The 26,712-nt window shown below is 49.2% G+C and overlaps 2 protein-coding genes across 8 annotated transcripts; one reads left to right on the top strand and one right to left on the bottom strand.

Moving 5' to 3' along the window:
* Positions 1-1,307: 1,307 nt before the first annotated feature.
* On the bottom strand, positions 1,308-18,995 carry RNF41 (ring finger protein 41). 4 transcript variants are annotated; one of them, XM_509139.9, is made up of 7 exons: positions 18,742-18,995; positions 13,257-13,441; positions 10,793-10,905; positions 7,112-7,383; positions 4,968-5,103; positions 4,454-4,557; positions 1,308-3,606 (listed from the first exon to the last, which is right to left on the bottom strand). In XM_509139.9, the coding sequence occupies exons 3-7, from the start codon at positions 10,880-10,882 to the stop codon at positions 3,255-3,257; spliced, it is 954 nt and encodes a 317-aa protein (XP_509139.1). In that variant the 5' UTR covers positions 10,883-10,905; positions 13,257-13,441; positions 18,742-18,995; the 3' UTR covers positions 1,308-3,254. The 4 variants fall into 4 exon arrangements, with proteins under 4 accessions (XP_509139.1, XP_001169244.1, XP_009423416.1 ...); XM_001169244.8 differs by having other exon boundaries at positions 18,599-18,808; XM_009425141.4 differs by having other exon boundaries at positions 18,543-18,770.
* Positions 18,834-26,693, top strand: NABP2 (nucleic acid binding protein 2). 4 transcript variants are annotated; one of them, XM_024347776.3, is made up of 8 exons: positions 18,834-19,038; positions 20,428-20,556; positions 21,678-21,779; positions 22,221-22,359; positions 22,472-22,543; positions 23,023-23,104; positions 23,200-23,263; positions 25,859-26,693. In XM_024347776.3, the coding sequence occupies exons 3-8, from the start codon at positions 21,701-21,703 to the stop codon at positions 26,056-26,058; spliced, it is 636 nt and encodes a 211-aa protein (XP_024203544.1). In that variant the 5' UTR covers positions 18,834-19,038; positions 20,428-20,556; positions 21,678-21,700; the 3' UTR covers positions 26,059-26,693. The 4 variants fall into 4 exon arrangements, with proteins under 4 accessions (XP_024203544.1, XP_016778695.1, XP_063642636.1 ...); XM_063786566.1 differs by having other exon boundaries at positions 18,912-19,038; positions 20,428-20,448; XM_016923206.3 differs by lacking the exon at positions 20,428-20,556 and having other exon boundaries at positions 18,848-19,038.
* Positions 26,694-26,712: the final 19 nt, after the last annotated feature.

The following is a 26,712-nucleotide window of genomic DNA, read 5'->3' as shown; positions in this document are numbered from 1 at the left end:
CTCAGCCTCCTGAGTAGCTGGGAGGACAGGCGCCTGTCCGGCTAATTTATTTATATTTTTAGTAGAGACAGGGTTTCACCATGTTAGCCAGGATGGTCTCGATCTCCTGACGTTGTGATCCACCCACCTCAGCCTCCCAAAGTGCTGGGATTACAGACGTGAGCCACCGTGCCCGGCCTATGAAGACTTTTTTTTTTTTTTTTTTTTTAGACGGAGCCTCGCTCTGTCACCCAGGCTGGAATGCAGTGGCCCAATCTCTGCTCACTGCAAGCTCTGCCTCCCGGGTTCACGCCATTCTCCTGCCTCAGCCTCCTAAGTAGCTGGGACTACAGGTGCCCGCCACCACGCCCGGCTAATTTTTTGTATTTTTAGTAGAGACGGGGTTTCACTGTGTTAGCCAGGATGGTCTCGAACTCCTGACCTTGTGATCCACCCACCTCGGCCTCCCAAAGTGCTGGGATTACAGACGTGAGCCACCGTGCCCGGCCTATGAAGACTATTTTTTTTTTTTTTTTTTTTTTTTTAAGACGGAGCCTCGCTCTGTCGCCCAGGCTGGAATGCAGTGGCCCAATCTCTGCTCACTGCAAGCTCTGCCTCCCGGGTTCATGCCATTCTCCTGCCTCAGCCTCCTAAGTAGCTGGGACTACAGGTGCCCGCCACCACGCCCAGCTAATTTTTTGTATTTTTAGTAGAGACGGTTTCACTGTGTTAGTTAGCCAGGATGGTCTCGAACTCCTGACCTTGTGATCCACCCACCTCGGCCTCCCAAAGTGCTGGGATTACAGGCGTGAGCCACCGCGCCCGGCTATGAAGACTATTTTTATAAGTAAATAATTATGAAACCTCTGCAAGTACATTTCCCTCCTCACATTTACATTCTTAGCTAGGAAACACTGGGAGGTAGAGACTTCTCTGCCTGCAAAGGAATTCTAGATTCTAAAGCAAAGTTGCTTGTGGGACAAAGGAAAAAGATATATACATATCTTCTGTAGAAATTATCCCAAAAACTCAGGACCACTCAGGGAAGACATGGAATTTAGGATAAAGGCAGACCCTGGGAAGCACACAGTTCAGATCACTAGAGAGAGAGCTTTGGCTGCTACAGAACAGGAGATAGGAGGGAAGAATGCAGGAGGGTACATGGGAAAGCAGCTGTGAAGTGTACACTACTCCCAGACATCCTCCTGAAAGAGAAGTTAGCACTAAGATAAGGGTAGGTAACAAAGTAAGGAAGAAAGGGAATTAAGGTGAGAGAAAGGCAAAAGCAGAGAGGAAACCTTCTCAAGAAAGGGAGTAATGCTGAAGAATTTAGAGAGTTGAGTAAAAGGTTTATTATTAGTGCAGTCAACACCATGGAACAGCACATACAACACAACCAGCAACCTGCAGAGACACTAGTGCAAAGGGTAGGGAAGCCTTTCACTGAGCTTCCTGGCTCCATCTTAGGGTAAGGACAGGACAGTATGAGCCTTGGTTAAGGCAGGTAGGGGAAAGGGGAGTGGAAGAAATGTAGTAACCAGAGTAAGTATAGCAGCGTTTTCAAATTCCTGAGCACAATGTCCCGGAGCTGGAACCCTACTCCCCTCAAGCTTTCCACCCCAATCCCAGTGGAGCCATGATCCAACTACCCAGACCTGCAGCAAGCTAGCCTGGAATAAAATTCTGAGAGGAAGCCATTACATGGTGGGGAGGAGCCTTTCTATCTCCAACCACACTCCCACCTCCATATTAAAATAATCACACCTATTATCTCTCCCCTTCTCTTACTCTGCCAGTCACTCTAGGGATCAAGGTATACCCCAGGTAACCTGAAATGGAACTGAAGTCCCCAGGGGGGTGTGGGTGAGACACGGCACAGCCTGTACTTAGAGATAAAATTTCTGATTTGCATGGTGAAGCTTAGAACCCAGCTATACAGCTCCAAGGAAACTTGGGGAAGGGGGAGTTACCTTCAAAATGAATACTCTAAATCCAGAGTTTTATGATAAGGCCCTGGAAGGGCTAGGAGGAAATTTTTCCAGAGGGCACAGGCATCGATGCTGGACTGTCATATCCTTCACAGGAAGAGAGGAAGCTCCTCATTTCAGTTGGGGTTACAGAGGTTTGGGGCAGATATCGTAAGTTCAGCCGAGGACTCCCTTGGCTCTTCCTATATTAAAGCCAAAGGTTGTGCTGAAAAGGAAAAAATATAAAACACACCCCCATCCCTGTCCCACCCTATCCAGAACCCCCACAATAGGAACATCAAAAGAAAAGTTTCAAGTTTGATTTTTTTTTCTTTTTTCCTTTCTTAAAAAAAAAAAAAAAGGAAGTAAATAAATTAAATTGCCAACAATGTGGCTGAGATAGCCATGATCAGGCCATTCTTAAAAAAAAGAGGGGGGGGGCAGTAGGTGGAGTTTGTGAAATATAAACAAACAATGGCCAAAGAAAATTATCAAAGTAACTAACTACAGTCACAGGGCTAGAGAGGGGTCTATGGAACAATTATGGCCTGTGCTACAAGAGGCAGTGCCAACCATATTTTAGCAAAAGCTAGGAGTAGCTTCTTGCTAAACACATCAACCCCCAACAGATTAACCCCTACCCTAAACCCTGGCATTCCCTAATTATGAAAACTTGTAGGAAAGAAGAGCTCATCTGGAAATTTTCAGTATCCCAACCTGCATACTGGTAGACCCAGTGGGTGCCTACACCTTTAAGGTGGGCTGAACAGGGATACTGCTTGGCACAGAGGTCCAGTCTTTCCCTAAGGGCCATCAGTGATGGCCAATTAACGGCCTCACTACTTATTTCTAGAGATTTGGCTCCACCCTTACCATTTCTTCAGGATGTCTGCTGCTTAGAGTCAACAGGCCTGACTGCTCTGATTCCCTGGTTTTGGAGGAGAGGGACGATTAGAGATTCCTTCCTCTGTCCTGATCCTCCAGGGAAATTGAATCTCTTTGTGCTTTCTGAAAATAACTGGAACCAGGGACCCTAAGCAGGAAAATGGATGGAGGTGGGGGCTTTCCCACCCAGACTGATAATTTATAGACATTTTAGGGGAATATGGCAAAGGGAGGAAATCTGGGTTTCCCACCTGAAAGACTGAGCAAACTACCCCAAGGCCCTTCAGTGCCAGAAGGGCAGGGAGATGTGTGGCTCAGGTATAAGCCACAGTATTAAGAATGGTGGGTAGGACTCAGGTCCCAGCTGCTGGAGTGATGGGATTTTCTGATTTCCATCTCTTCCTGATAGCCAGTCGAGTTCTCCTATATCTCTTCCACGCCATGCGCAAATATCATGACAAGGCCTGGCTCTTGCACCATGTCATCCCCCATGTGCTGGTTCTCACAGGCCATCACGACAACAGCCTGCTTGCCAGGGATGCGCTTGGCCACGTAGTTCTCATAGTAGCGTCGGTTCATCTGTCTAGTCTCTAGTGTGGCCAGACCCTGGGGCCAGCTACGCTCGTGGGCATTTTCAATCAGCTCGTTGACAATAGAAGCAGGACAGCCACTCTCCACCAGGGAGCGCTTGATTACAGCCTGGAGCACAGCATCAGGAGTCGAGATCATCCCTCCCCAGCGGGTCACTCTTGCTGGCTGAAGGGAGTTCACCCACCTGTGTGGAGGTGGTTAAAGATGGTCATTCCAGCTCATCTCCTTTCTCTGTATTGGCTTTTTCTGCTAATAGAAATAACTACCCACTCTGCACTCAGCTTACCTATTCTTCCTTCTTTCCTTCCATCATTGGCTCAGAAACCCCAAATCTTTCCCCACTTGGTCCCAACTGAGTCACCACATGTTACTCACCAGATTAAATTCCACAAGTCTGCACTCTGTCTCTGTTACTTTTCTTTGAAATTCCAATACTTAGCACATATAGCGCCTAACACAGTTAGTGCTCTATGTTTAGTGAATAAAACAATTATTCCTCTATCCTATGTCCCACTCAGCACTATTTGCCCTGTATATATTGATTCACACTTACAGTTTAGTCTATGAACTGTATAGGACTCCAGAACTGAAAGAGATCTTAGACTTCACTTGTATACTTCGCTTGTTTTTGCTGCATTTTAGAGATCACTTTCCTGGACTTGCACTCTGCCTCCTCTTCTCTGGGTTGTAAGCTACCTGAAGACAGGACGATATCTTCTATTTCTTTTTGGCCCTCCTAGCACTCCACAGCCTTTAATACACGGCTTTGTACATGGGTACTCACCTAATTCTGGATAAAGTGCATCCTTGGGCAGGCTTTCCCTCCATCCACCCAAACGCATAAGACATCCTGTAGTGGAGCTAAGGGTTATCCTCTTCTCCTCTGCCCCTGTCCTTAATGCCAATATCTGAGAAGCAGTGACCCCCAGCCCAGCTCTCCAATGCCCTCCTTCTGCTACTCTCCTGCTCTTCCTCCTTTCAGGCCTTGTTGTCAGGACATGAGATCACTCCACGTCCTGAGTGACACTCACTCTAGGATCTCGTTGTATTCAATTGTCTCCTCCAGGTTCTGAAGGTTGGGGTTGACACTGCGGATTGCACGCATGTATGCCTTTAGCAGCTGGATGTCTCGCTTCTGTTGTGGGGAAGAAGAACAGGAATAATGGTTAAGGCAGACAGCAGAAAAAAGACAAAAGTTTATCCAAGAATGAGGGCAACTGAGAGATCTGAACAACCAGTTTGTAAGCTTCAGGAAGACAGGGATAAGACTGTCTCACTCACAGCTGTCTCCTTAGTACTTACAAATGTGCCTTCACAGAGGAGGCATCTGATAACTGTTAGGTGAATTAATGCTATGAATGGGATGAAGAAAAGTCAAGGAGAGCTCCAATCTGATTCCCTGCTAAGCCACAGGCAGAATATCCACTCATCTAGGCTCACAAGTGTAAGCACTGGTCTGTGTGTTCACAACTGGTTTTTATTACCCACAGGCAGGCAGTTATCTGCATATGAGGGATATGTTCTCCCCCGTGTCTTGCGGCCTACCTGCTCCGCCAGCTGGTGTTTGTGTTCAGCTGACGTCTTCTCCAGCTCTGCGATGCGTGTCTGCTGCTGCTGTACCACTGAGCGCAGGTGCTTAATGCAGTTATGGTTGGGCAGCTCATCTTTGGGCATCTCCAGGCTGCAGACCAGGGTGGGGAAAGAGCAGAACAGAGGTGATCCCTGGGACATGTATGCAAATGGCCTATTCTGTGGCAGATAACTGCTAAGTAGATTTTGTCCTACCCAAAATTTCTAACATTCATTTCAGGCCTCCCTCTTGTTTATTCCCTTCACTTTCTTCGTCCAAGCTTCCTACTTGCCCCTTTGCTGTCTATTTTCCTTAAATTTCTTTCCCCAATCAAGACACAAGTGTTTTATCTATTTTTTAAATTTATTTTATTTTGTATTTTTATTATTTTTTTTGACATGGAGTTTCGCTCTTGTTGCCCAAACTGGAGTGCGATGGCATGATCTCAGCTCAGCGCAACCTCTGCCTCCCAGGTTCAAGTGATTCTCCTGCCTCAGCCTCCCGAGTAGCTGGGATTACAGGTGCGCGCCACCATGGCCGGCTAACTTTTTGTATTTTTAGTAGAAATGGGGTTTCTCCATGTTAGCCAGGCTGGTCTCAAACTCCTGGCCTCACGTGATCTGCCCCCCTCGGCCTCCCAAAGTGTTGGGATTACAGGCGTGAGCCACCGCGCCTGGCCTCTTACTTTTTTTTTTTTTTTTCGAGACCAAGTTTCACTCTTGTCACCCAGGCTGGAGTGCAATGGCACGGTCTCAGCTCACTTCAACCTCCGCCTCATGGGTTCAAGTAATTCTTGTGCCTCAGCCTCCCGAGTAGCTGGGATTATTACAGGTGCCCACCACCACACCTGGCTAATTTTTATATTTTTAGTAGAGATGGGGTTTCACCATGTTGGCCACGCTGATCTTGAACTCCTGACCTCAGGTGATCCGCCCGCCTCGTCCTCCCAAAGTGCTGGGATTACAGGCGTAAGCCACCGCACGGGGCCTATTTATTTATCTTGACACACTCTTTTTATCTACTGCACAGCTCTCCTTTTCCTCCTACAGATTCTGCCTGTGCACTTATTCCTTCAGAGAAGCCCTATATTCACAGCCCCAGCTATCAACATTCTTTTTACTTTTTAGTTAGGGGGAACAGAGTCTCATTCTGTCACCCAGGCTGGAGTGCAATGGCGCGATCTCAGCTCACTACAACCTCTACCTCTGGTTTTAAGTGATTCTCATGCCTCAGCCTCCTGAGTAGCTGGGATTACAGGCGTGCACCACCACACTTGGCTAATTTTTTTTTTTTTTTTTGAGACGGAGTCTCGCTCTGTTGCCCAGGCTGGAGTGCAGTGGCTCAATCTCTGCTCACTGCAAGCTCCCCCTCCCAGGTTCATGCTGTTCTCCTGCCTCAGCCTCCCAAGTAGCTGGGACTACAGGCGCCCGCCACCACGCCTGGCTAGTTTTTTGTATTTTTAGTAGAGACGGGGTTTCAATGTGTTAGCCAGGATGGTCTCAATCTCCTGACCTCGTGATCCACCCACCTTGGCCTCCCAAAGTGCTGGGATTACAGGCGTGAGCCACCGCGCCCGGCCCCACACCTGGCTAATTTTTGTATTTTTAGTAGAGACAAGGTTTTGCCATGTTGGCCAGGTTGGTCTTGAACTCCTGGCCTGAAGTGACTTGCCCACTTCGGCCTCCCAAAGTGCTAGGATTACAGGTGTGAGCTAACATGCCCTTCAGCTATCAACATTTAGTCAAATATTTCATAACCCACAGAAATAAAAAAATAGGGCAAGAGGAAATATGAGAAGGCTGGCAATTATAGCAGTCAACCTGACAAACGGAAAGTAGTATTGGACTGAAAGGGAAGAATAGAGTCAATCAACCTTTAATGTTATTACACAAATTTACTAAATTGCTGTGCCCCTTCTTTTGTTAAAGCAAGAGCAAAATGATTATAGTTGGAAAAGCAGCAAGAAAGTAAGATCTTAGAGCAGGAAGCCAAGGAGGCTAAGAATACTCCTTGCCAACATGCCAAAGAGACCTCCTCAGCTAGTGAGGAGGGCAGCCAGAGACAGGGGCATAAATGAGATGGCCTTTATCCATGTGGGGCAGAAGGGAACAAATCTCACCCACAGCCCTGTTCACAGGTCACAGGCCGCTTCGGGTTGTGCTCACAGTCGCTGAGGTGAGACATGAGGTTGTCAAGCCGGACAACGGCACTACAGCCAAACACAGCGTTGTCACAGGCAATCTGCAGCTTTGACAACATGTTCCGCATGATCCGAGGTACTGGGCGCAGATGGGCGACCGTCACAACACTACGGTCCACTGGACATGTCTGTTGCTGAGAGAACCACTGGGTGATGCAGGCGTTGCAGAAAGCATGTTCACAATGAGGTGCCTAGAAGAGAGAACAAGGCAAAAGGGGCACAAGGGAATTAGCAGGACCTAAGAGCCTGGATATGATAACTCTACAAAGCCAATCAAGCCTTTGAGCAGCCTCTACGGCAAGAGGTCCATTGGGTCACAGCAAAGTATAGATCTACTACGGGCAAGGCATTGTAGGGGACAGGCTTAAGATACGTTTCCTGCTGGGCACGGTGGCTCATGCCTGTAATCCCAGCACTTTGGGAGGCTAAGGCAGGCACACTGCTTGACCTCAGGAGTTTGAGACCATCCCAGACAACATGACAAAACCCCATCTCTACAAAAATTACAAAATTTAGCCGGGCGTAGGCCGGGCGCGGTGGCTCACGCCTGTAATCTCAGCACTTTGGGAGGCCGAGGCAGGCGGATCATGAGGTCAGGAGTTCAAGACCAGCCTGACCGACGTGGTGAAACCCTGTCTCTACTAAAAATACAAAAATTAGCCAGGGGTGGTGGCGCATGCCTGTAATCACAGCTACTTAGGAGGCTAAGGCAGGAGAATAGCTTGAACCCAGGAGGTGGAGGTTGCAGTGAGCCAAGATCACACCACTGCACTCTAGCCTGGGCAACACATCTCGAAAAAAAAAAGCTGGGCCTGGTGGCACGTGCCTATAGTCCCAGCTAGCCAGGAGGCTGAGGTGGGAGGATGGAGGATGGCTTGAGCCCATAAGGCGGAGGTTGCAGTGAACCAAGACTGCACCACTGCACTCCAGCCTGGGTGACAGAGCCAGAACCTGTTTCAAAATAAATAAATAAATAAATAAATAAATAAATATATATATATATATATATATATTCCCTGTGCTCAAGATTAAAAATGAGTTGTGAAACAAGACAAACAAGTAAAAAGTTATATAACAATAAGAGATACAAATGATATTCTAGGACAATAGGACAGATGACACAAGGCAGCCAATTATTAATTGCCATCTGGATTGCATACACAATAATTGCCAAAAATGTCCAGAGGAGGGTGAGGTCTTTTCAGGCTAGCTCAATCACGGCAGGTATTTATGAAGAGGACAGAATTTGATATGGGTCTTGAAGGATAATTCAGATGATAGATTTAGAGAGGAGGAGGACATATTTACTGGCAAAAATTCAATGTAAGAAAGCTAGGCCAGGCATGGTGGCTCACGCCTGTAATCCCAGCACTTTGGGAGGCTGAGACGGGTGGATCATGAGGTCAGGAGATTGAGACCATCCTGGCTAACATAGTGAAACCCTGTCTCTACTAAAAATACAAAAAATTAGCCGGGCATGGTGGCGGGTGCCTGTAGTCTCAGCTATTTAGGAGGCTGAGGCAGAAGAATGGCGTGAACCCGGGAGGCAGAGCTTGCAGTGAGCCAAGATCATGCCACTGCACTCCAGCCTAGGCTAAAGTGTGAGACTCCATCTCAAAAAAACAAAACAAAACAAAGCTAAATAAGGCCGGGCACGGTGGCTCATGCCTGTAATCCCAGCACTTTGGGAGGCCAAGGCAGGCAGATCACTTGAGATCAGGAGTTCAAGACCAGACTGGCCAACATGGTGAAACACAGATATATTCATATATACATATGTATACACAAATACATATATATGCAGACATCTATTCATATTTGCTTATATCTGCCTGAAGACACACTGGAAGGATACCAAATAAACTAATAAAAATAGTTATCTTTGGGGGAATTAGGTGCACAGTAATAAAGACAGAAGTGAGAATTCTCACTGTATACCTTTTGATTTCTGAACTATGTTCATTTTTCACCTATTCAAAAAATAAGTAATTATGATGTGGGGAAATCAGCATCCCTAGCAGGAGCCTTCTAACCTTAGAAATGTGTCTGGGAACCTGGCATCATGACGGTTGCCTGCTCTGCTCCTCAGAAGATAAAGCCTGGAGGTAGATGGGTGGCTTCTGACTAGACTGTCACCAACTACGACTCACCTTTCCATAAGTGACTTGCCTAAAATGATAGTGCCAGAAAACAGACAAGGCCCTGCCAGGGTGAGGAGGGAACCTGACACACCCTGTGACCTCTTGACACTACTACTTGATGACTTGCTCCACACCCATCTAATATGCCTCTAATGGCAGCAGACTGCAAAGGCCTAGAAAGAAGACAGGTCCAGAGTTGGTTGCCATTGGAATGCAGTCTGAATTTTATTCAGCTCAAGGCATCAGTACTCCTTTTGGAGTACTGGGAGAAAAAATAAAGGCTCAAGGGGAGCCCCTGGGAGTTAGGTGAGCAGTGAATGGGGGAAGGGCCATGAAACCTCATTGCCTAGTGTCCTGGTTTGGAAAATGTGATAATCTCTAGATAGCCAGGAAAGAGAAAGGATTAATTGGTATTTACAGAATGAGGGCAATAAGGATCCTGGAGGATGCTGTCCCATGAATACAACTCTTAAGGATTCACCTCACTCATTGTACTTGCCTGGTAATCGTGAGCTTCTCCTCATACTTGCCCCAGGATGATACAACTGACTCTGGTCTGGCAAGGCTGGCAGAGAAATGACCTACTGAAGGTGGCAGCTTTCACATCAAAATGCAGAGTGCATGGCTGCATCAAAAGCTGGTCTTTTCAGTAGATCCCAGGAAAAAAATAGGTCAGTACATACAGTTCCCCACTTCCTATTTGTTTTTGGGTTTTTTTTTGAGATGGAGTCTCACTCTGTCGCCCAGGCTGGAGTGCAGTGGCGCAATCTCGGCTCACTGCAACCTCCTACTCCCGGGTTCAAGCAATTCTCCTGTCTAGCCTCCTGAGTAGCTGGGACTACAGGTGTGTGCCACCACGCCCAGCTAATTTTTGTATTTTTAGTAGAGACGGGGTTTCACCATGTTGGCCAGGATGGCTCTTGAACTCGTGATCCACCCACCTTGGCCTCCCAAAGTGCTGGGATTACAGGTGTGAGCCACTGTGCCCAGCCTTCCTATTTGTTAGACAGTAGGCAGGTAGAAGAGGCCTGCAGGGAGCCTGGCTGATTACCTGAAGCACTACATCATAAAAATGCAGAGAGAACTTATTAGGAGAGTCCAGAAGTTCAATCACGGACAGGAAGATGGAACCTAGTAAGAGTTCCTGTAGAGGAAAGGAAGCTACCCAGCTACTATCACAAGACAGAAACAAGCAGCTGACTGTTTTACAGGAGAAATCTTTCAGAGTGACCTCAGAAAAAAATCTGAACCACTGGATCTCTGTGGCATCCACCTCTAGATTGATTCTGGAAGGCCTTATTCTTGTAGTCACCATTACTCCTTTGACCTAAATCTCTATTGGGTGAGGGTGGAGAGAAGAACACAGTGACTTCACCATGGGTCCCGCTGCCCATGAATATTTTCTACTAGTTCCACTGCTACCTGTTGCCCCACCAAACCTGCCATCAGACCAACTCACCTGTACTGGCTCCTCCAAGACTCCACTGCAAATAGGGCAGATAAGATCTTCGTCAACATCCCCCTGGAAACGGGTTACATCATACCCCATGTCTCATCACTGAAACCCAGGTCCTGAAAGGACAACAGGAAAAAGAGGCCAGTTCAGAAGAAGCCTACAAATATGTGACAAACATACAGTCATTGCCAAGATCCATTCATTTATCCAACAAATATTTACTGGGAGTCTACTATGCAGCAGTCATTTGGCTCGGTGGAAGCTGACTCAAGAAATTTAATTCTGGCCAGGTGCAGTGGCTCACGCCTGTAATCCCAACACTTTGGGAGGCCGAGGCAGGCGGATCACCTGAGGTCAGGAGTTCAAGACCAGCCTGGCCAACATGGTGAAACCCTGTCTCTACTAAAAATATAAAAATTAGCTGGGTGTGGTATGCGCACCTGTAATCCCAGCTACTCGGGAGGCTGAGGCAGGAGAAGCATTTGAACCCAGGAGGCAGAGGTTGCAGTGAGCCGAGATCGCGCCACTGCACTCCAGCCTGGGGAACACAGCGAGCCTGTCTCTAAAAAAAAAAAAAAAATTAATTCTAAGGCCTGGCACAGTGGCTCACGCCTGTAATCCCAGCACTTTGGGAGGCCGGGACAGGCAGATGACCTGAGGTCAGGAGTTCAAGACCAGCCTGGCCAACATGATGAAAACCCAGCTCTACTAAAAATACAAAAATTAGCTGGGCGTGGTGATGCACATCTGTAATCCCAGCTACTTGGAAAGCTGAGGCACAAGAATCACTTGAACCCAGGAGGCAGAGGCTGCAGTGAGCCGAGATTGCACCACAGCTCTCTAGCCTAGGCAACAGAGTAAGACTCTGCCTTAAAAAAAAAAAAAAAGAAAAGAAATGTAATTCTAATGGGGGAAGACATTATATAAGCACGCATTTAAAATATAAAGTGATAAATACTCAGAGTAGACACAGGACCTTATGAGGACAAGAGACATGAATACCTAACCCAGGCTGAAAGCAGAGGGTGGTTTTGACAAGTTTTCCAGGACTGGGCGTCACCAGAAATGTGTCCCGTAGGGCAAGAGTCAGCTAAATGTTGGGGGAGCAGGGCATTAGGGTGTTATGCACATAAAATAGCACATCCAAATGCCCAGAAGAGGGCATATGATAGGTTCAGAGAATTTCAAGTGATTCAAGAAAAGGCTGACCTGAGAGGTGGGAGGGAGGGCCTGTCAAGAGACAAGGCTGGAGAGGCAAGCAAGGGCCATGCTGTGAAAAGTCTGTGAGGATTTTGGACTTTATTCTGAAGGGTATGAGAGAGCCACTGAAGGACTTAAAAAAGAATGTGATAATAGTTCCATTTTAGAATCAGTATGTTAACAGGGGAGAAACTGGAGACCGGAAGAACATCTGAGTCAGGAGAGTGATGGTAAGAGACTGAACTTAGGTGGTGGTGGTGATGGGGATAAAGAAAAGAGAGGGCCGGGCATGGTGGCTCATGCCTGTAATCCCAGCACTTTGGGAGGCTGAGGCAGACGGATCATGAGGTCAAGAGATCAACACCATCCTGGCCAACATGGTGAAACCCCGTCTCTACTAAAAATACAAAAATTAGCCAGGCGTGGTGGTGCGCACCTGTAGTCCCAGCTACTTGGGAGGCTGAGGCAGGAGAATCGCTTGAACCCAGGAGGCGGAGGTTGCAGTGAGCCGAGATTGCACCACTGCATTCTAGCCCAGTGACAGAGCACGACTCTGTCTCAAAAAAAAAAAAAAAAGAGAGAGAGGTCCAAAAGAGCAAGGACTCAAACAGCGGCAATGGCGCCATGCCCCTTCTTTGGGCTCCCAAAGGTCAAACCCAAAGAAGAGGTCAGTAAACAACTGGCCGGGCGCGGTGGCTCATGCCTGTAATCCCAGCACTTTGGGAGGCCGAGGTGGGTGGATCACCTGAGGTCAGGAGTTCAAGACCAGCCTGGCTAACATGGAAAGCCCATCTCTACTAAAAATACAAAAATTAGCTGGGCGTGGTGGTGGGCACCTGTAATCCCAGCTACTTGGGAGGGTGAGGCAGGAGAATTGCTTGAACCCAGGAGGTGAAGGTTGCAGTGAGCTGAGATCATGCCACTGCACTGCAGCCTAGGCAACAGAGCAAGACTCTGTCTCAAAAATAAAAAGAAGAAACACATAATCCTTGTCCTCAAACTAAGGTGTAGGCTTGAGCCCAATGAGTACATAGGAAAAAAAACACATAAAAACACATAAACGTATTAAGCAAATTATTAACAAGTAAAAGTCAATAATTTATGTAAGTTGTAAATATACAAAAAAGAACAAATGGTACAGATTAATCACAGAAAGCTTTCTGCAGAAAGAAGTTTTAAGAACTGGACTTTCAAGGGCAGAAGGAATCCCGAGCGACAGAGAAGAGGGTTGAGGCCTGGAATGGGATTCTGAATCAAAGCTCTTTACCTTCCAAGTGTTGGGGGGCAGGTTCCCTGTTCACAAGGCTCCAACCCCCTGATGCCTCCACTCAGTGCCACTGAAGAGATTCTCCCAGTAACCCATCTTGTTGGCTATTCTCCGACTGAGTATTCCTTCCCAGTGACAAGCTCCATCGCCCAGGGGATGAATGTGATGTCACAATCAGGAGTACTCTAGTAATAGGAACAAGGAAGAGAAAGGAGAGTCAGGAGAACTACCTCCACTTGGCAAGGAGACTGGACAGATGGATCTGGCAGTTGGTTGGGGAGGATGAGACAACTCCATTAAGCGCTACAGTTTTCAGTGCTAGGCAAATAAGACTACCTTCTAAGGAGGGAGCTCACCAGCTAAGGAAGCACACACACGGGGTCCAGTAGATTTGAACATAGCTGGGAGGGGGAAAGAAAAGGACAAGAGAGGCTGGGCGTGGTGGCTCACGCCTGTAATCCCAGCTCTTAGGGAGGCCAAGGCGGGTGGATCACGAGGTCAGGAGATCAAGACCGTCCTGGCTAACACGGTGAAACCCTGTCTCTACTAAAAATACAAAAAATTAGCTGGGCGAGGTGGCAGGCACCTGTAGTCCCAGCTACTCGGGAGGCTGAGGCAGGAGAATGGCGTGAACCTAGGAGCTGCAGCTTGCAGTGAGCCGAGACCGCGCCACCGCACTCCAGCCTGGGCGACACAGCGAGACTCCGTCTTAAAAAAAAAAAAAAAAAAAGGACAAGAGGAAAAGTAGAGAAGAGGAGTTGTTGGAGATTTAAGATTCTTTTATTCAGTGCACATAACTACCAATAATAATGATTCCAAATCTGTGACTACAAAATGCATAGATCCAGGTTGCGATGGCTCACGCCTGTGATGCCAGCACTTTGGGAGGCCGAGGTGGGTGGATCACCTGAGGTCAGGAGTCGGAGATGAGCCTGGCCAACATGGCGAAACCCCATCTCTACTAAAAATATAAAAATTAGCCGGGTATGGTGGCAGATGCCTGTAATCCCAGCTACTCAGGAGGCTGAGGCAGGGAGAATTGCTTGAACCCAGGAGGCGGAGGTTGCAGTGAGCCGAGATCGCGCCACTGCACTCCACTCCAGCCTAGGCGACAGAGCAAGACTCTGACTCAAAAAAAAAAAAAAAAAAAAAAAGCAAAATGCATAGATCCATAATACATTACGTGTACAGGATGATGCTTTAATGCAGAGGTCCCCAAATCCCCAGATGGACCAGTACTAGACTGTGGCCTATCAGGAACCGGGTCGTACAGCAGGAGGTGAGCAGGAAACAAGCGAGCATTAAGGCCTGAGCTCCATGTCCTGTCAGATCAGTAGCGGCATTTGATTCTCATTGGAGCATGAACCCTATTGTGAACTGCCCATGCGAGGGATCTAGGTTGCCCACTCCCTATGAGAATCTAATGCCTGATGATCTGAGGTGGTAGAGTTCCATCACAAAACCATCCCCTCGCCCACCGTCTGTGGAAAAACTATCTTCCACAAAAAGGCTGGGGATGCTGCTTTAATGTTTCCAAAGTGCTTTCACATAAATTATTATTATTATTTCGAAATAGAGTCTCGCTCTGTCACCTAGGCTAGAGTGCAATGGCACGATCTTGGCTCACTGAAGCCTTGGCCTCCCGAGTTCAAGTGATTCTCCTACCTCAGCCTCCAGAGTAGCTAGGATTACAGGCACCCACCACCATGCCCGGCTAATTTTTGTATTTTTAGTAGAGACGGGGTTTCACCATGTTGGCCAGGCTGGTCTCGAACTCCTGACCTCAGGTGATCCACCTGCCTCAGCCTCCCAAAATGCTGGGATTACAAGTGTGAGCCACCGCGCCTGGCCCACATAAATTATTATTATTTTTTTTGAGATAGGGTCTTGCTCTATTGCCCAGGCTGGAGTACAGTGGTATGATCATAGCTCACTACAGCCTCGCCTTCCCAGCAGGCTCCAGCAATCCTCCCACCTCAGTCTCCCAAATAGCTGGGACCACAGGCACACACCACCATGCCCGGCTAATTTTTGTATTTTTGGTAGAGATGGGGTTTTGCCATGTTGCCCAGGCTGGTCTTGAACTCCTGGGCAGGCTCCAGCAATCCTCCCACCTCAGCCTCCCAAAGTGCTGGGATTACAGGCACCAGCCACTGCGCCCACCCCCAAATCTACACATTTAAACAAGTCAAGTAACCCTGCTGTAGTTTTTCTGTTGCTTCAACTGTCAAGTAGGGAAAATGATACCTGCCTTATATATTAATATAAGGTATATATAATATATACATATTTATTATATATATATGTTATTTTTTTTTTGAGACAAAGTGTTGCTCTGTCGCCAGGCTGGAGTACAGTGGCACGATCTTGGCTCACTGCAACCTCTGCCTCCCGGGTTCAAGCGATTCTCCTGCCTCATCCTCCCAAGTAGCTGGGACTACAGGCAATGTGCCACCATGCTGAGCTAATTTTTGTATTTTTAGTACAGACGGGGTTTCACCATGTTGGCCAGGATGGTCTCAATCTCCTGACCTTGTGATCCGCCCGCCTCGGCCTCCCAAAGTGCTGGGATTATAGGCGTGAGCCACCATGCTTGGCCTATTTTTCTTTTTTGTTTTTTGAGATGGAGTCTTGCTCTGTCGCTCAGGATGGAGTGCAGTGATGCAATCTCCTCAGCTCACTCCAACCTCCACTTCCCAGGTTCAAACAATTCTCCTGCCTCAGCCTCCTGAGTAGCTGGGATCACAGGCATGTGTCACCATGCCAGGCTAATTTTTATTTTATTTATTTATTTATTTATTTTTTTGAGACGGAGTCTGGCTCTGTCACCCAGGCTGGAGTGCAGTGGCACAATCTCGGCTCACTGCAAGCTCCGCCTCCCAGGTTCACACCATTCTCCTGCCCCAGCCTCCCAAGTAGCTGGGACTACAGGCGCCCGCCAGGACGCCCAGCTAATTTTTTTTTTATTTTTAGTAGAGACAGGGTTTCACCACGTTAGCCAGGATGATCTTGATCTCCTGACCTCGTGATCTGCCTGCCTTGGCCTCCCAAAGTGCTGGGATTACAGGCGTGAGCCACCGCGCCCAGCCAATTTTTATATTTTAGTAGAGACGGGGTTTCAACATGTTGGCCAGGCTGGTCTCAAACTGGCCTCATATGATCCACCACCTTTGGCCTCCCAAAGTGCTGGGATTACAGGCGTGAGCCACTGCGCCCGGCGTAATATAAGGTGTATATATGTGTCTGTGTATACACATATATATACACACACACACACGCGCGCACCCCTTATACATACTGTCTGCAAATCAAATGAAATAATAAATACGAAAGGAGGCTGGACGCAGTGGCTCACACCCGTAATCCCAGCACTTTGGGAGGCCGAAGTGAGTGGATCACCTGAGTCCAAGAGTTTGAGACCAGCCTGGGCAACATAGTGAAACCTTGTCTCTACAAAAAATACAAAAATTAGCCGGGCATGATGGCGTGAGTGCCTGTAGTCCCAGCTACTGAGGAGGCTGAAGGGGGAAGGTCAACTGAGCCGAGGAGGCAGAGGTTGCAGTGAGCAGAGATCGCAGCACCGCACTCCGGCCTGGGTGACAGAGTGAGACCCTGTCTCAAAAATAAATAAATAAATAAATAAATATGAAAGGATACTGAATACTGTTATCCTCAAGTAAGATTATTTGTAGCAACAGAATACAAAATAAGGCTGGGTGCAGTGGCTCATGCCTGTAATCCTAGCACTTTGGGAAGCCGAGGTGGACCAATCACCTGAGGTCAGGGTTTTGTTGTTTTTTTTTTTGGCGGGGGATGTGGGGAGACAGAGTCTCACTCTGTTGCCCAGGCTGGAGTTCAGTGGTGGAATCTCAGCTCACTGCAACCTCTGCCTCCTGGGTTCAAGCAATTCTCCTGCCTCAGCTTCCCAAGTAGCTGGGACTACAGGTGCATGCAGCCATGCCCGGCTAATTTTTTATATTTTTAGTAGAGACGGGGTTTCACTGTGTTGCCCAGGCTGGTCTCGAACTTTTGAGCTCAGGCAATCCGCCCGCCTCGGCCTCCCAAAGTGCTAGGATTACAGGCGTGAGCCACCGCGCCCGGCTACGGTCAGAGGTTTGAGACCAGCCTGGCCAACATAGTGAAACCCCATCTCAACTAAAAATACAAAAAATTAGCCAGGCATGGTGGCAGGTACCTGTAATCCCAGCTATTCAAGAGGCTGAGGCAGGAGAATCGCTTGAACCCAGAAAGAGGTGGCACTGAGCCGAGATTGTGCCACTGCACTCCAGCGTGGGTGACAGAGTGAGACTCCGTTTCAAAAAAAAAAAAAAAGAATGCAAAATAAATTTAGAGTACTGAGAGTCGGAGAGGAAACGCTTGAAAGAAGCTTGTTCCTTCTTTTTACTAGAAGGCAGGCCTAGCCACAGGTCGGTCGGCTTAACATTGCATCACTCACATTCCCTACCACTAGTCCACTACATTCTTATTTGGGGCAAAACTATCAGCCAACAACACTATCAGTCTCTTGCCCTATTGTCAGACTCTAAAACCCCTGTATAGAAAGGGATAACACTATCACGGGCCAGTCCCCAAGAACAGTGGCCTCATTAACAGCCCCACTTGCTATTAAATGAAATGAAGTTTCTGAATGGGGAAGCAGTCTGTCAATCCCTCAAGCAAAACGCCTTCACCCCTCCTGGCTTTCTGCTCTTCCTCTAGCCCCCTCCTCCCCACTACCCAATTTCCCAAAGTCCTGAGTTAGGGAAGGCCTTCCAGTGTGTGGTGTGTGAACCCTGCCAGAGAGCCAGGCTGCAAACCAAGCGCAGGGATGTGAAGAATGTGAGATTCCTTCATGGAGGGCTGGGAGGGGGTGAGGAGCGGGGAAGGAATGAGAGGACAAGGCTGCCAAAGACAAGGCATGGGAGAGGAGCCAAGCTATGGCGCTTCGAGGGCGGGGGTTTAGGTTCCACCGCCCCTGCCCAGGCTGGCCCCCGGAATGCTCCCTTCCTCCCCTTCTGGCCCGTCAATCATTGCCCATTTAAACACCACGCTGTTCCCCCAGGTCTGCAGGTGCCGGTCCTCCAGCTAGCCCCGGCGCCCTCCCGCACTTCTCAAAGCTCCCCTATTCCAATGGACCTTCCCCAACAACCCGTTCTCCAGAGCCCCCTTCTCACCTCCCGACTCCTCGCCAGTGCTGCTCCCTTCTCACATTTTTATCTCTACCACCATCCCTCCTCCTGAACCCCAGTATTTCAACCCCCCGCCCCAATACCCCTGGGACATCACCTCCTCCCTTCCCACACCCTCTTTTAGGTGGACGATCGCGCAGGCGCAGTACGCACCGCCCTGGAAGCGGCCTGGAGTCTCCGCAACCTGACCCAGTCGGAGATGAGGCCGCAGCGGCCACAGTACTGCCCTGGTGCCGGGTCCCAGCCTCTCCCGGGAAGGGAAGGGAAAGGGGAAGGAGGGGAAAGAAGACTCCTACCACTCGTCGCCGCCTCAGACGGATCCTTTGCCCCGCCCACCGCTGCTACGCAACCCGGCGGAAGCTCGTCACCAAACCCCGCCTCTTTGTTTAACTCAGCCCCTACACCAGCAGCCAGGAGCTGCCTACGAGGAGGGACGAAGGCTGGCCAGGCCTCCACTCTAGACAGGAAGTCTAGTCTAGAGTCTATATGGTCCCAGCCAGGACTATATAGCCATTTGGGAGGGAGAACTCTATGTTCTTCCCGGCAAAAACGTGTGGGCCTGGCCGGCCACGCTTCGCTTTGGAGGGGTGCAGGTGACTTGTGTCTTAGAGCTGACGCAGATTGTTGCGAGATCATTGCGGAGAGGCAGGCCTGCAGCGTGACCTGCTGCGGGTCCGGCCCCTCTCCCTTTTCCAGAGCCCTGGTCAACATCCCAGAGCTTCGTAACCCCTTGACTCCTGTCATGGGAATGGATATTGCAGTTAACAAGGCGGCCGCGGGGTGGGGAGTGAGGGAGTCTGACCGCAAAGCTTAGATCTGGGGTGCTCAACGGGTTGTCTGCCTCTCTCCCAGGCGCTCTCTTGCCGTATCCACGATGGCTCCCCGAACACTTGTGGAGTTCCCTGAAACACCTAAGAGGAAGGAAGGGAGAAAAAATTTCCCTCTTCCTGAGTTGGGGTTTGATTTCCTTAGCTTACAACACCGTGGTGTTGGGGATGTGGGCGGTAGAGAACGTGGGATCCAAGGGAAGTCAATGTGGAGCCTAAAGAGCTCCGTGAGCAGATAAGGGATTAATTAAGCAAACCAAGGCATTACAATTAAATGACTTCCTAGACTAATCTGGTATTAAATAGTATGGTATTTATTGTGGACATTGGCTAAGCAAATGCTAATGCACATTAATAGACACATACACACATATCTTTATGTAATTTGTTTATACACAACAATACAGAGTTAGCTACCTTTTGTGGACAATTTGACAGGTCCCAAAAGGAACTAAAGTTTCAGGCCTCCTTTCTGCTGTCTTCTAGCGGGACTCTGAGATAAGTAAGATAAGAGTAGTATGGCCGGGCGCGGTGGTTCATGCCTTTAATCCCAACACTTTGGGAGACCGAGGCTGGTGGATCACGAGGTCAGGAGTTTGAGCCCAGGCTGGCCAACGTGGTGAAACCCCGTCTCTACTAAAAATACAAAAAAAGTAGCCGGGCGTGGTGGCGGGCGCCTGTAATCCCAGCTACTCGGGAGGCTGAGACAGGAGAATCGCTTGAACCCGGGAGGCAGAGGTTGCATTGCAGTGAGCCGAGATCGCGCCACTGCACTCCAACCTGGGCGACAGAGCAAGACTCCTTTGCCGGGGTGGAGCGGTGGGGCGGGGCGGGGAAGAGTAGTAGGGCCAGGTGCAGCGGCTCACGCCTGTAATCCTAGCACTTTAGGAGGACGAGGTGGGCGGACCCCTTGAGGTCATGAGTCCGAGACCAGCCTGGGAAACATGGCGAAACTGTCTCTACAAAAAAAATACAGAAATTAGCCGAGGGTGGTAGTGCGAACCTGTAGTACCAGCTACTACGGAGGCTGTGGTGGGAGGTTGCAGTAAGCCAAGATTGCACCACTACACTCCAGCCTGGGTTACACAGCGAGACCCTGTTTCAAAAAAAAAAAAAAAAAAAAAGGGACTAACAATGTTTCTCTCTTTGTCGCAGGTTCCATTTCTTCCAAGAAGGGTGAGCCTGCCTTTTGTCTCTGGTGTAAATGCCACTTTTCCCAGAGACCTTGACCAAGCTGGGTAGTGCATTAAAGATGAGAACCCCAAATCAGGAACAAAGATAACGGTTAGAGCAATAAAAAGGGAGGAAACCGTGTGTGCCTACTGTGTGCAAGGCACTTTTTAAAATATAACTTCCGTTTTCTCGTAAGATGGAATTACATATTTTTTGTCTTTTTTTTCCTTTTTGTGGAGAATGGGGTCTCGTTATATTGCCCAGGCAGGTCTGGAACTCCTGGACTCATGCTATCCTCCAGCCTATGCCTCCCTACGTGCTGGGATTACAGGCGTGAGCCACCGCGCCTAGCGGAATTGGAATTACATATGTTTAAATAGTCGAGAAATGAAGTGAAGCATTGAGCCAGGATTCAAACTTTTGTCCGCCAGATTCCGAAGCCCTTGCTCCTTTTCCCATTGTGTCACTCTTTGGAAAGAAACGTCTTAGAACCTAAGTGCATTCTCCCTAGCCAAGTTAAGGAAAACTGGGGGCCCTGTGCGCCTTCTAGTGGTGGATTTTTCCCCCTACAGACCCAACTATCTCCAAGGTTCCTTTAATACCTGAAATTCTCCCCCTTCGCGGCGCACGAGTCTCTGATCCCGATTGGCTGGGCAGGGCAGGCGGCGGGACGCAGGGCGCGCCCGGGCGGTGCTGATTGGCCGGAGGAGGCCAGCCGGGGGAAACTTCCGGGAATGTCCGCACTCCCGCGTTCCACGGGGCAGCATCCGGCGGCAGCGGAGCCTGTGGCTCCCCCTGCGGGCTGCTCAGCGGCGTGCACAGTCCTGCCGGCTGGCTTGGGTGGGTGGTGGGCTGCGGGTAGGGGAGGGGATGGACCGAGTCCCGGGTTGTCGGGATGAGGGTTCGGGAAGGTCTGGCCAGTAAGATTCTACTCCCTGGCTGTGCACCGGGTTCCCTACCCCTGTCTACGTCGGCTCCGCCACTTCGCGGCTTGAGACTAAAAGAGCATCCCGGCAGGGGGCCTTCCAGCCCCAAAGCAGCCTGTCCAGAGACCCCCAAATTCTGATCCTGAAGTTGGAGGCCTCCGGGGATGTTCTTTTTTAATCTTTTAGAAGGGTTAGAGGGGTTGAGGCTGCCTGACCCCAGCCTAATGGGGTAGGTAGGCCTTGGGAAGTGGAGCATGGGGGCAAAGGATCCAAGCATTGAGCCTTCATCCTCTATTCCCCATCCAGTGGGGTGCCGAGGCTCAGGCAGCATGACGACGGAGACCTTTGTGAAGGATATCAAGCCTGGGCTCAAGAATCTGAACCTTATCTTCATTGTGCTGGAGACAGGTGTCTATACTGGGGTGGCGGGTTCGCGGGATGGGGGTGGGGGGCAGGAGGGGAAGAACGCTGTCTGCGTTCTTAACTTGCTATGGGGATGGCAAGGCAAGCTGCAAGACACTCCTCACTCCCAATCTCTCTCTTCGACCCTGGGACAGAAAGTTGCAGTCAGGTATAGGGTAGATAGAACTCTTGCCAGATCTAGACCTCCTGTGCGACGCGGGCCTCTTTCCACTCAGGGCCCTCTCCATGGTGCTGGCCCCTGAACTCCCACCTCCACCCTCCACCACCCCTTCCACAATCCCAACCCTTTATGCCCCAGGGATTTGGGCTTTCCCCTGTTTGTACACCTTTTCCCTCATTCCACCAATATCCACATCTCATCCTTCTGAGAGATACCACTCCATTTATTTGACCATCCTCCCACCTTGATTTATCTGTTCCGTTCAGGCCGAGTGACCAAGACAAAGGACGGGCATGAGGTTCGGACCTGCAAAGTGGCGGACAAAACAGGCAGCATCAATATCTCTGTCTGGGACGATGTTGGCAATCTGATCCAGCCTGGGGACATTATCCGGCTCACCAAAGGGTAAGTCAGCTGGTGACTTCTGGCCTTCCAAAGGCAACAACAATCAAGAGTGGGGTTAACAGTCCCTATAACACTTCTGAGTACTGAATTTTGCTTTTTTTGCCTCCCATAGGTACGCTTCAGTTTTCAAAGGTTGTCTGACACTATATACTGGCCGTGGGGGTGATCTGCAGAAGATTGGAGAGTAAGTGCTGTCTTGGGGATTGGGATGAAGAAGCACCAGGGCAAAGGGGTTTGCAAGGAGGCAGCATAGGGTGTGCAGTCCAAGCCTCATTTCTGGACTTATTCTGTTTGTTTGTTTGTTTTGAGAAACAGTCTCTGTCGCTCAGGCTGGAGTACAGTAGCATGATCTGGGCTCACTGTAGCCTTGACCTCCCGGGGTCAGGTGATCCTCCCACATCAGCCTCCCAAGTAGCTGAGACTACAGGCGTGCTTCACCACACCCAGCTAATTTTTTTGTATTTTTTATAGGGATGGGGTTTCACCATGTTGCCCAGGCTGGTCCCAAACTCCTGGGCTGAAGTGATCCTCCCGCTTCTGCCTCCCAAAGTGCTAGGATTACAGGTGTGAGTGACCACACCGAACCTATCTGGACTTTTCTGAGGCCTCCAGCAGTGGCCCAGAGGATGAATTCAAGGCTTTAGCTACTTTCTTCCCTTGCAGATTCTGTATGGTTTATTCTGAGGTTCCTAACTTCAGTGAGCCAAACCCAGAGTATAGCACCCAGCAGGCACCCAACAAGGCGGTGAGTCCTGTGGCCACAATGGTGGGAAAGGAGGGCAGATCAAGACAAGAAGCATGGGAGGGAGCAGGATCTGAATATGTAATCTGTGCCTTCAGGTGCAGAACGACAGCAACCCTTCAGCTTCCCAGCCTACCACTGGACCCTCTGCTGCCTCTCCAGGTAAATCTGTTCCCTTCCATCCACTGGTCCTCTTAGCTCTCCCACTCTCCTCAGCCTAGAAAGATGCATTTCCCTCATTCCTTTTCCAAATCTCTCTTTTCTCAGTGTATCCTCCTTCACCCAATTCTCCCAGACCCCTCTTTTTTTTTTTTGAGACGAAGTCTCGCTCTTGTCAACCAGGCTGGAGTGCAATGGCGTGATCTCGGCTCACTGCAACCTCCGCCTCCCAGGTTCAAGTGATTCTCCTGCCTCAGCCTCCCAAGTAACTAGGATTACAGGCACCTGCCACCATGCCCGGCTAATTTTTTTTTTTTTTTTTTTTTTGAGATGGAGTCTCTGTCACCCAGGCTGGAGTGCAATGGTGTGACCTCGGCTCACTTCAACCTCTGCCTCCCGGGTTCAAGTGATTCTCCTGTCTCGGCCTCCTGAGTAGCTGGGATCACAGGTGCACGCCACCATGCCCGGCTAATTTTTTGTATTTTAGTAGAGACGGGGTTTCACCATGTTGCCCAGGCTGGTCTCGAACTCCTGAGCTCAGGCGATCTACCCACCTTAGCCTCCCAAAGTGCTGGGATTACAGGCGTGAGCCACCGCGCCCAGCCATGGGCTGCAGATATCTTAGTCCAGTGGAGTAGCAGGGTTCAGTAGAGATATGGTTTAAGAACTAGACTGGCTGGGCGCAGTGGCTCACGCCTGTAATCTCAGCACTTTGGGAGGCTAAGGCCGGCAGATCACCTGAGGTCAGGAGTTCAAGACCAGCCATGGTCAATGTGGCGAAACCCCATCTCTATTAAAAATACAAAAATTAGCCAGATGTGGTGGCAGGAGCCTGTAATCCCAGCTACTTGGGAGGCCGAGGCAGGAGAATGGCTTGAACCTGGGAAGCGGAGGTTGCAGTGAGCTGAGATCATGCCACTGCACTCCAGCTTGCGCGACAGTGAGACTCTTTCTCAAAAAAAAAAAAAAAAGAACCACTAGGCTATAACTTCCATGCCATTTAGGGTTCATAGTCCCTACTGTATGCAAGAAGGAAACCTCTGCCTTCATATAACAAATGTTTCTAGAGCACCTACTATTTGCCATGGAATAAAACACACTACCTGCCTTTAGGGGCTTGTGGTTTATACAGGAGAGAGATAATGATTATAATACGCCATGGTTAAGTTCAATGACAGTGGTATGTCCAGAGTTGTGAGAGCTCAAACAAATCATCCCACACACCTGGCTTCAAACATTGAAAATATAAGCCAGACACAGTGGTGCACACCCATCATCCTAGCTACTTGGGAGGCTGAGGCAGGAGCATTGCTTGAGCAAGGAGTTTGAGGCTGCAGTGAGCTATGATCACACCACTACACTCCAGCCTGAGTGACAAAGTGAGACCTCATCTCTAAAACAGTAAAAATTAAAAAATAAATATTTATATACACAAAAGTGTGACTTGTTATTAGCTTTGGTGGGTAAGATTACGTGTAATAATCTTTTCACTAGCCGGGCGCAGTGGCTCACGCCTGTAATCCCAGCACTTTGGGAGGCCGAGGTGGGTGGATCACCTGAGGCCGGGAGTTCAAGACCAGCCTGACCAACATGGAGAAACCCCATCTCTACTAAAAATACAAAATTAGCCAGGCGTGGTGGCTCATGCCTGTAATCCCAGCTACTCAGGAGGCTGAGGCAGAAGAATTGCTTGAACCTGGGAGGCGGAGGTTGTAGTGAGCTGGGATCGCTCCATTGCACTCCAGCCTGGGCAACAAGAGCGAAACTCCGTCTCAAAAAAAAAAAAAAAAGAAAAAAGAATAATAATCTTTTCACTGATGCTTATCTATATTTTCTAAAATGAACATTATCATTATGGTACACGCATACACACCTTTTTTTTAAGTGCCTCATATTTTAACGCAGAGACTTCAGGCCCTTCCCCTTGCCATGCTTCTCCAGTTTTATAATCACTTTTGGTAAAGGGGCCTTTTTTTTTTTTTTTTAATTGAGAAGGAGTCTCACACTGTCGCCCGGGCTGGAGTGCAATGGTGCAATCTTGGCTCACTGCAACCTCCGCCTCCCAGGTTTAGGCGACCCTCCTGCCTCAGCCTCCTGAGTATCTGGGATTACAGGCGCCTGCCACCACACCTAGCTAATTTTTTGTATTTTTAGTAGAGACGGGGTTTCACTATGTTGGCCAGGCTGGTCTCGAATGCCTGACCTCGTGATCCACCCGCGTCAGCCTCCCACCGTACTGAGATTACAGGTGTGAGCCACCACGCCTGGCCCAGTAAAGGGGCATTTTTGTCAGAGGTCCCTGAGCCTAGAACTAAACAGCTAATTCTAGGTCTGATTCCCAATAATAGTGAGATAACTACAAGAGAAAAATACCGTACCGAGGTTCATGTAGCAACTTCCTAAATGATCGTGTAAGTCTTCTCTGGAGCTCCATTCATACTTGCAGCCCACAGTCTTTTGCATTTGGTCCAGTTGGCATTAAGATGCAGTTGTGCATGGTGAAGACTGTGCCACTCTTTGGGGCATGGAGACAGGCCTTGGGATGGACCCCTCTCCTATGTTAACTAATTCCTTTGTTTCTTCTCCTCCCACAATTAGCCTCTGAGAACCAGAATGGGAATGGACTGAGTGCCCCACCAGGTCCCGGTGGTGGCCCACATCCCCCTCATACTCCCTCCCACCCACCCAGCACCCGAATCACTCGAAGCCAGCCCAACCACACACCTGCAGGCCCGCCTGGCCCTTCCAGCAACCCTGTTAGTAACGGCAAAGAAACCCGGAGGAGCAGCAAGAGATAGCATGACATTCTTTCTTCCTGCCACCAACCACATCCCAAGTGTCTCCTGGAGAGCAAGATAGCCTTCCACTGATTGGCTGGTGTAGCAGTATTTTAGCCACTGAACTTCAGTGGAGGGTGGTGAGCAGTGTCCTTATCCACCCTAATCTCATACTCCCTCATTGTCCAGCTGAACTACCTGTCCCCTGGGAGTCAGGACCCTCTGCCTGCTCTCTTTCCTCTTTAGAAATGGCAGTTACTGGCTGGGCGCAGTGGCTCACGCTTGTAATCCCAGCACTTTGGGAAGCCGAGGTGGGCAGATCCCCTGAGGTCGGGAGTTCAAGACCAGCCTGACCAACATGGAGAAACCCTGTCTCTACTAAAAATACAGAATTAGCCAGGCATGGTGGCGTATGCCTGTAATCCCAGCTACTTAGGAGGCTGAGGCAGGAGAATCTCTTGAAACCGGGAGGCGGAGGTTGAGGTGAGCCGAAATTGCACCATTGCACTCCAGCCTGGGCAATAAGAGCGAAACTCCATCTCAAAAGAAAGAAAGAATGAAAGAAAGAAAGAAATGGCAGTTACCATCTGTTTCTTCTGTGTGAGACATGGGAGTCTAACTGAAGTCTCTCCTTCCTAATAAATGTTACCACTCTACTCTGTGTTGGACTCCTTT

The sequence above is a fragment of the Pan troglodytes genome, chromosome 10 (genome assembly GCF_028858775.2).
Source record: "Pan troglodytes isolate AG18354 chromosome 10, NHGRI_mPanTro3-v2.0_pri, whole genome shotgun sequence".
In the NCBI taxonomy this organism is placed as follows: domain Eukaryota; kingdom Metazoa; phylum Chordata; class Mammalia; order Primates; family Hominidae; genus Pan; species Pan troglodytes.
Note: the sequence above shows the minus strand (reverse complement) of the source record. Positions and strands in the feature narration are given on the sequence as shown.

Bases quoted from the DNA above. Each gene is read 5' to 3' on its own strand.
- RNF41 (XM_509139.9), bottom strand. From the start codon at position 10,882: ATGGGGTATGATGTAACCCGTTTCCAGGGGGATGTTGACGAAGATCTT. The intron at 5,104-7,111 runs GTGAGATTTGTT...CCTGGTCTGCAG, and splicing joins ACCTGTGAACAGGGCTGTGG to CCTGGAGATGCCCAAAGATG. The intron at 4,558-4,967 runs GTAGGCCGCAAG...TCCCCACAACAG, and splicing joins AACACCAGCTGGCGGAGCAG to AAGCGAGACATCCAGCTGCT.
- NABP2 (XM_016923205.3), top strand. From the start codon at position 21,180: ATGTCCGCACTCCCGCGTTCCACGGGGCAGCATCCGGCGGCAGCGGAG. The intron at 22,544-23,022 runs GTAAGTGCTGTC...CTTCCCTTGCAG, and splicing joins GATCTGCAGAAGATTGGAGA to ATTCTGTATGGTTTATTCTG. The intron at 23,264-25,858 runs GTAAATCTGTTC...TCCCACAATTAG, and splicing joins ACCCTCTGCTGCCTCTCCAG to CCTCTGAGAACCAGAATGGG.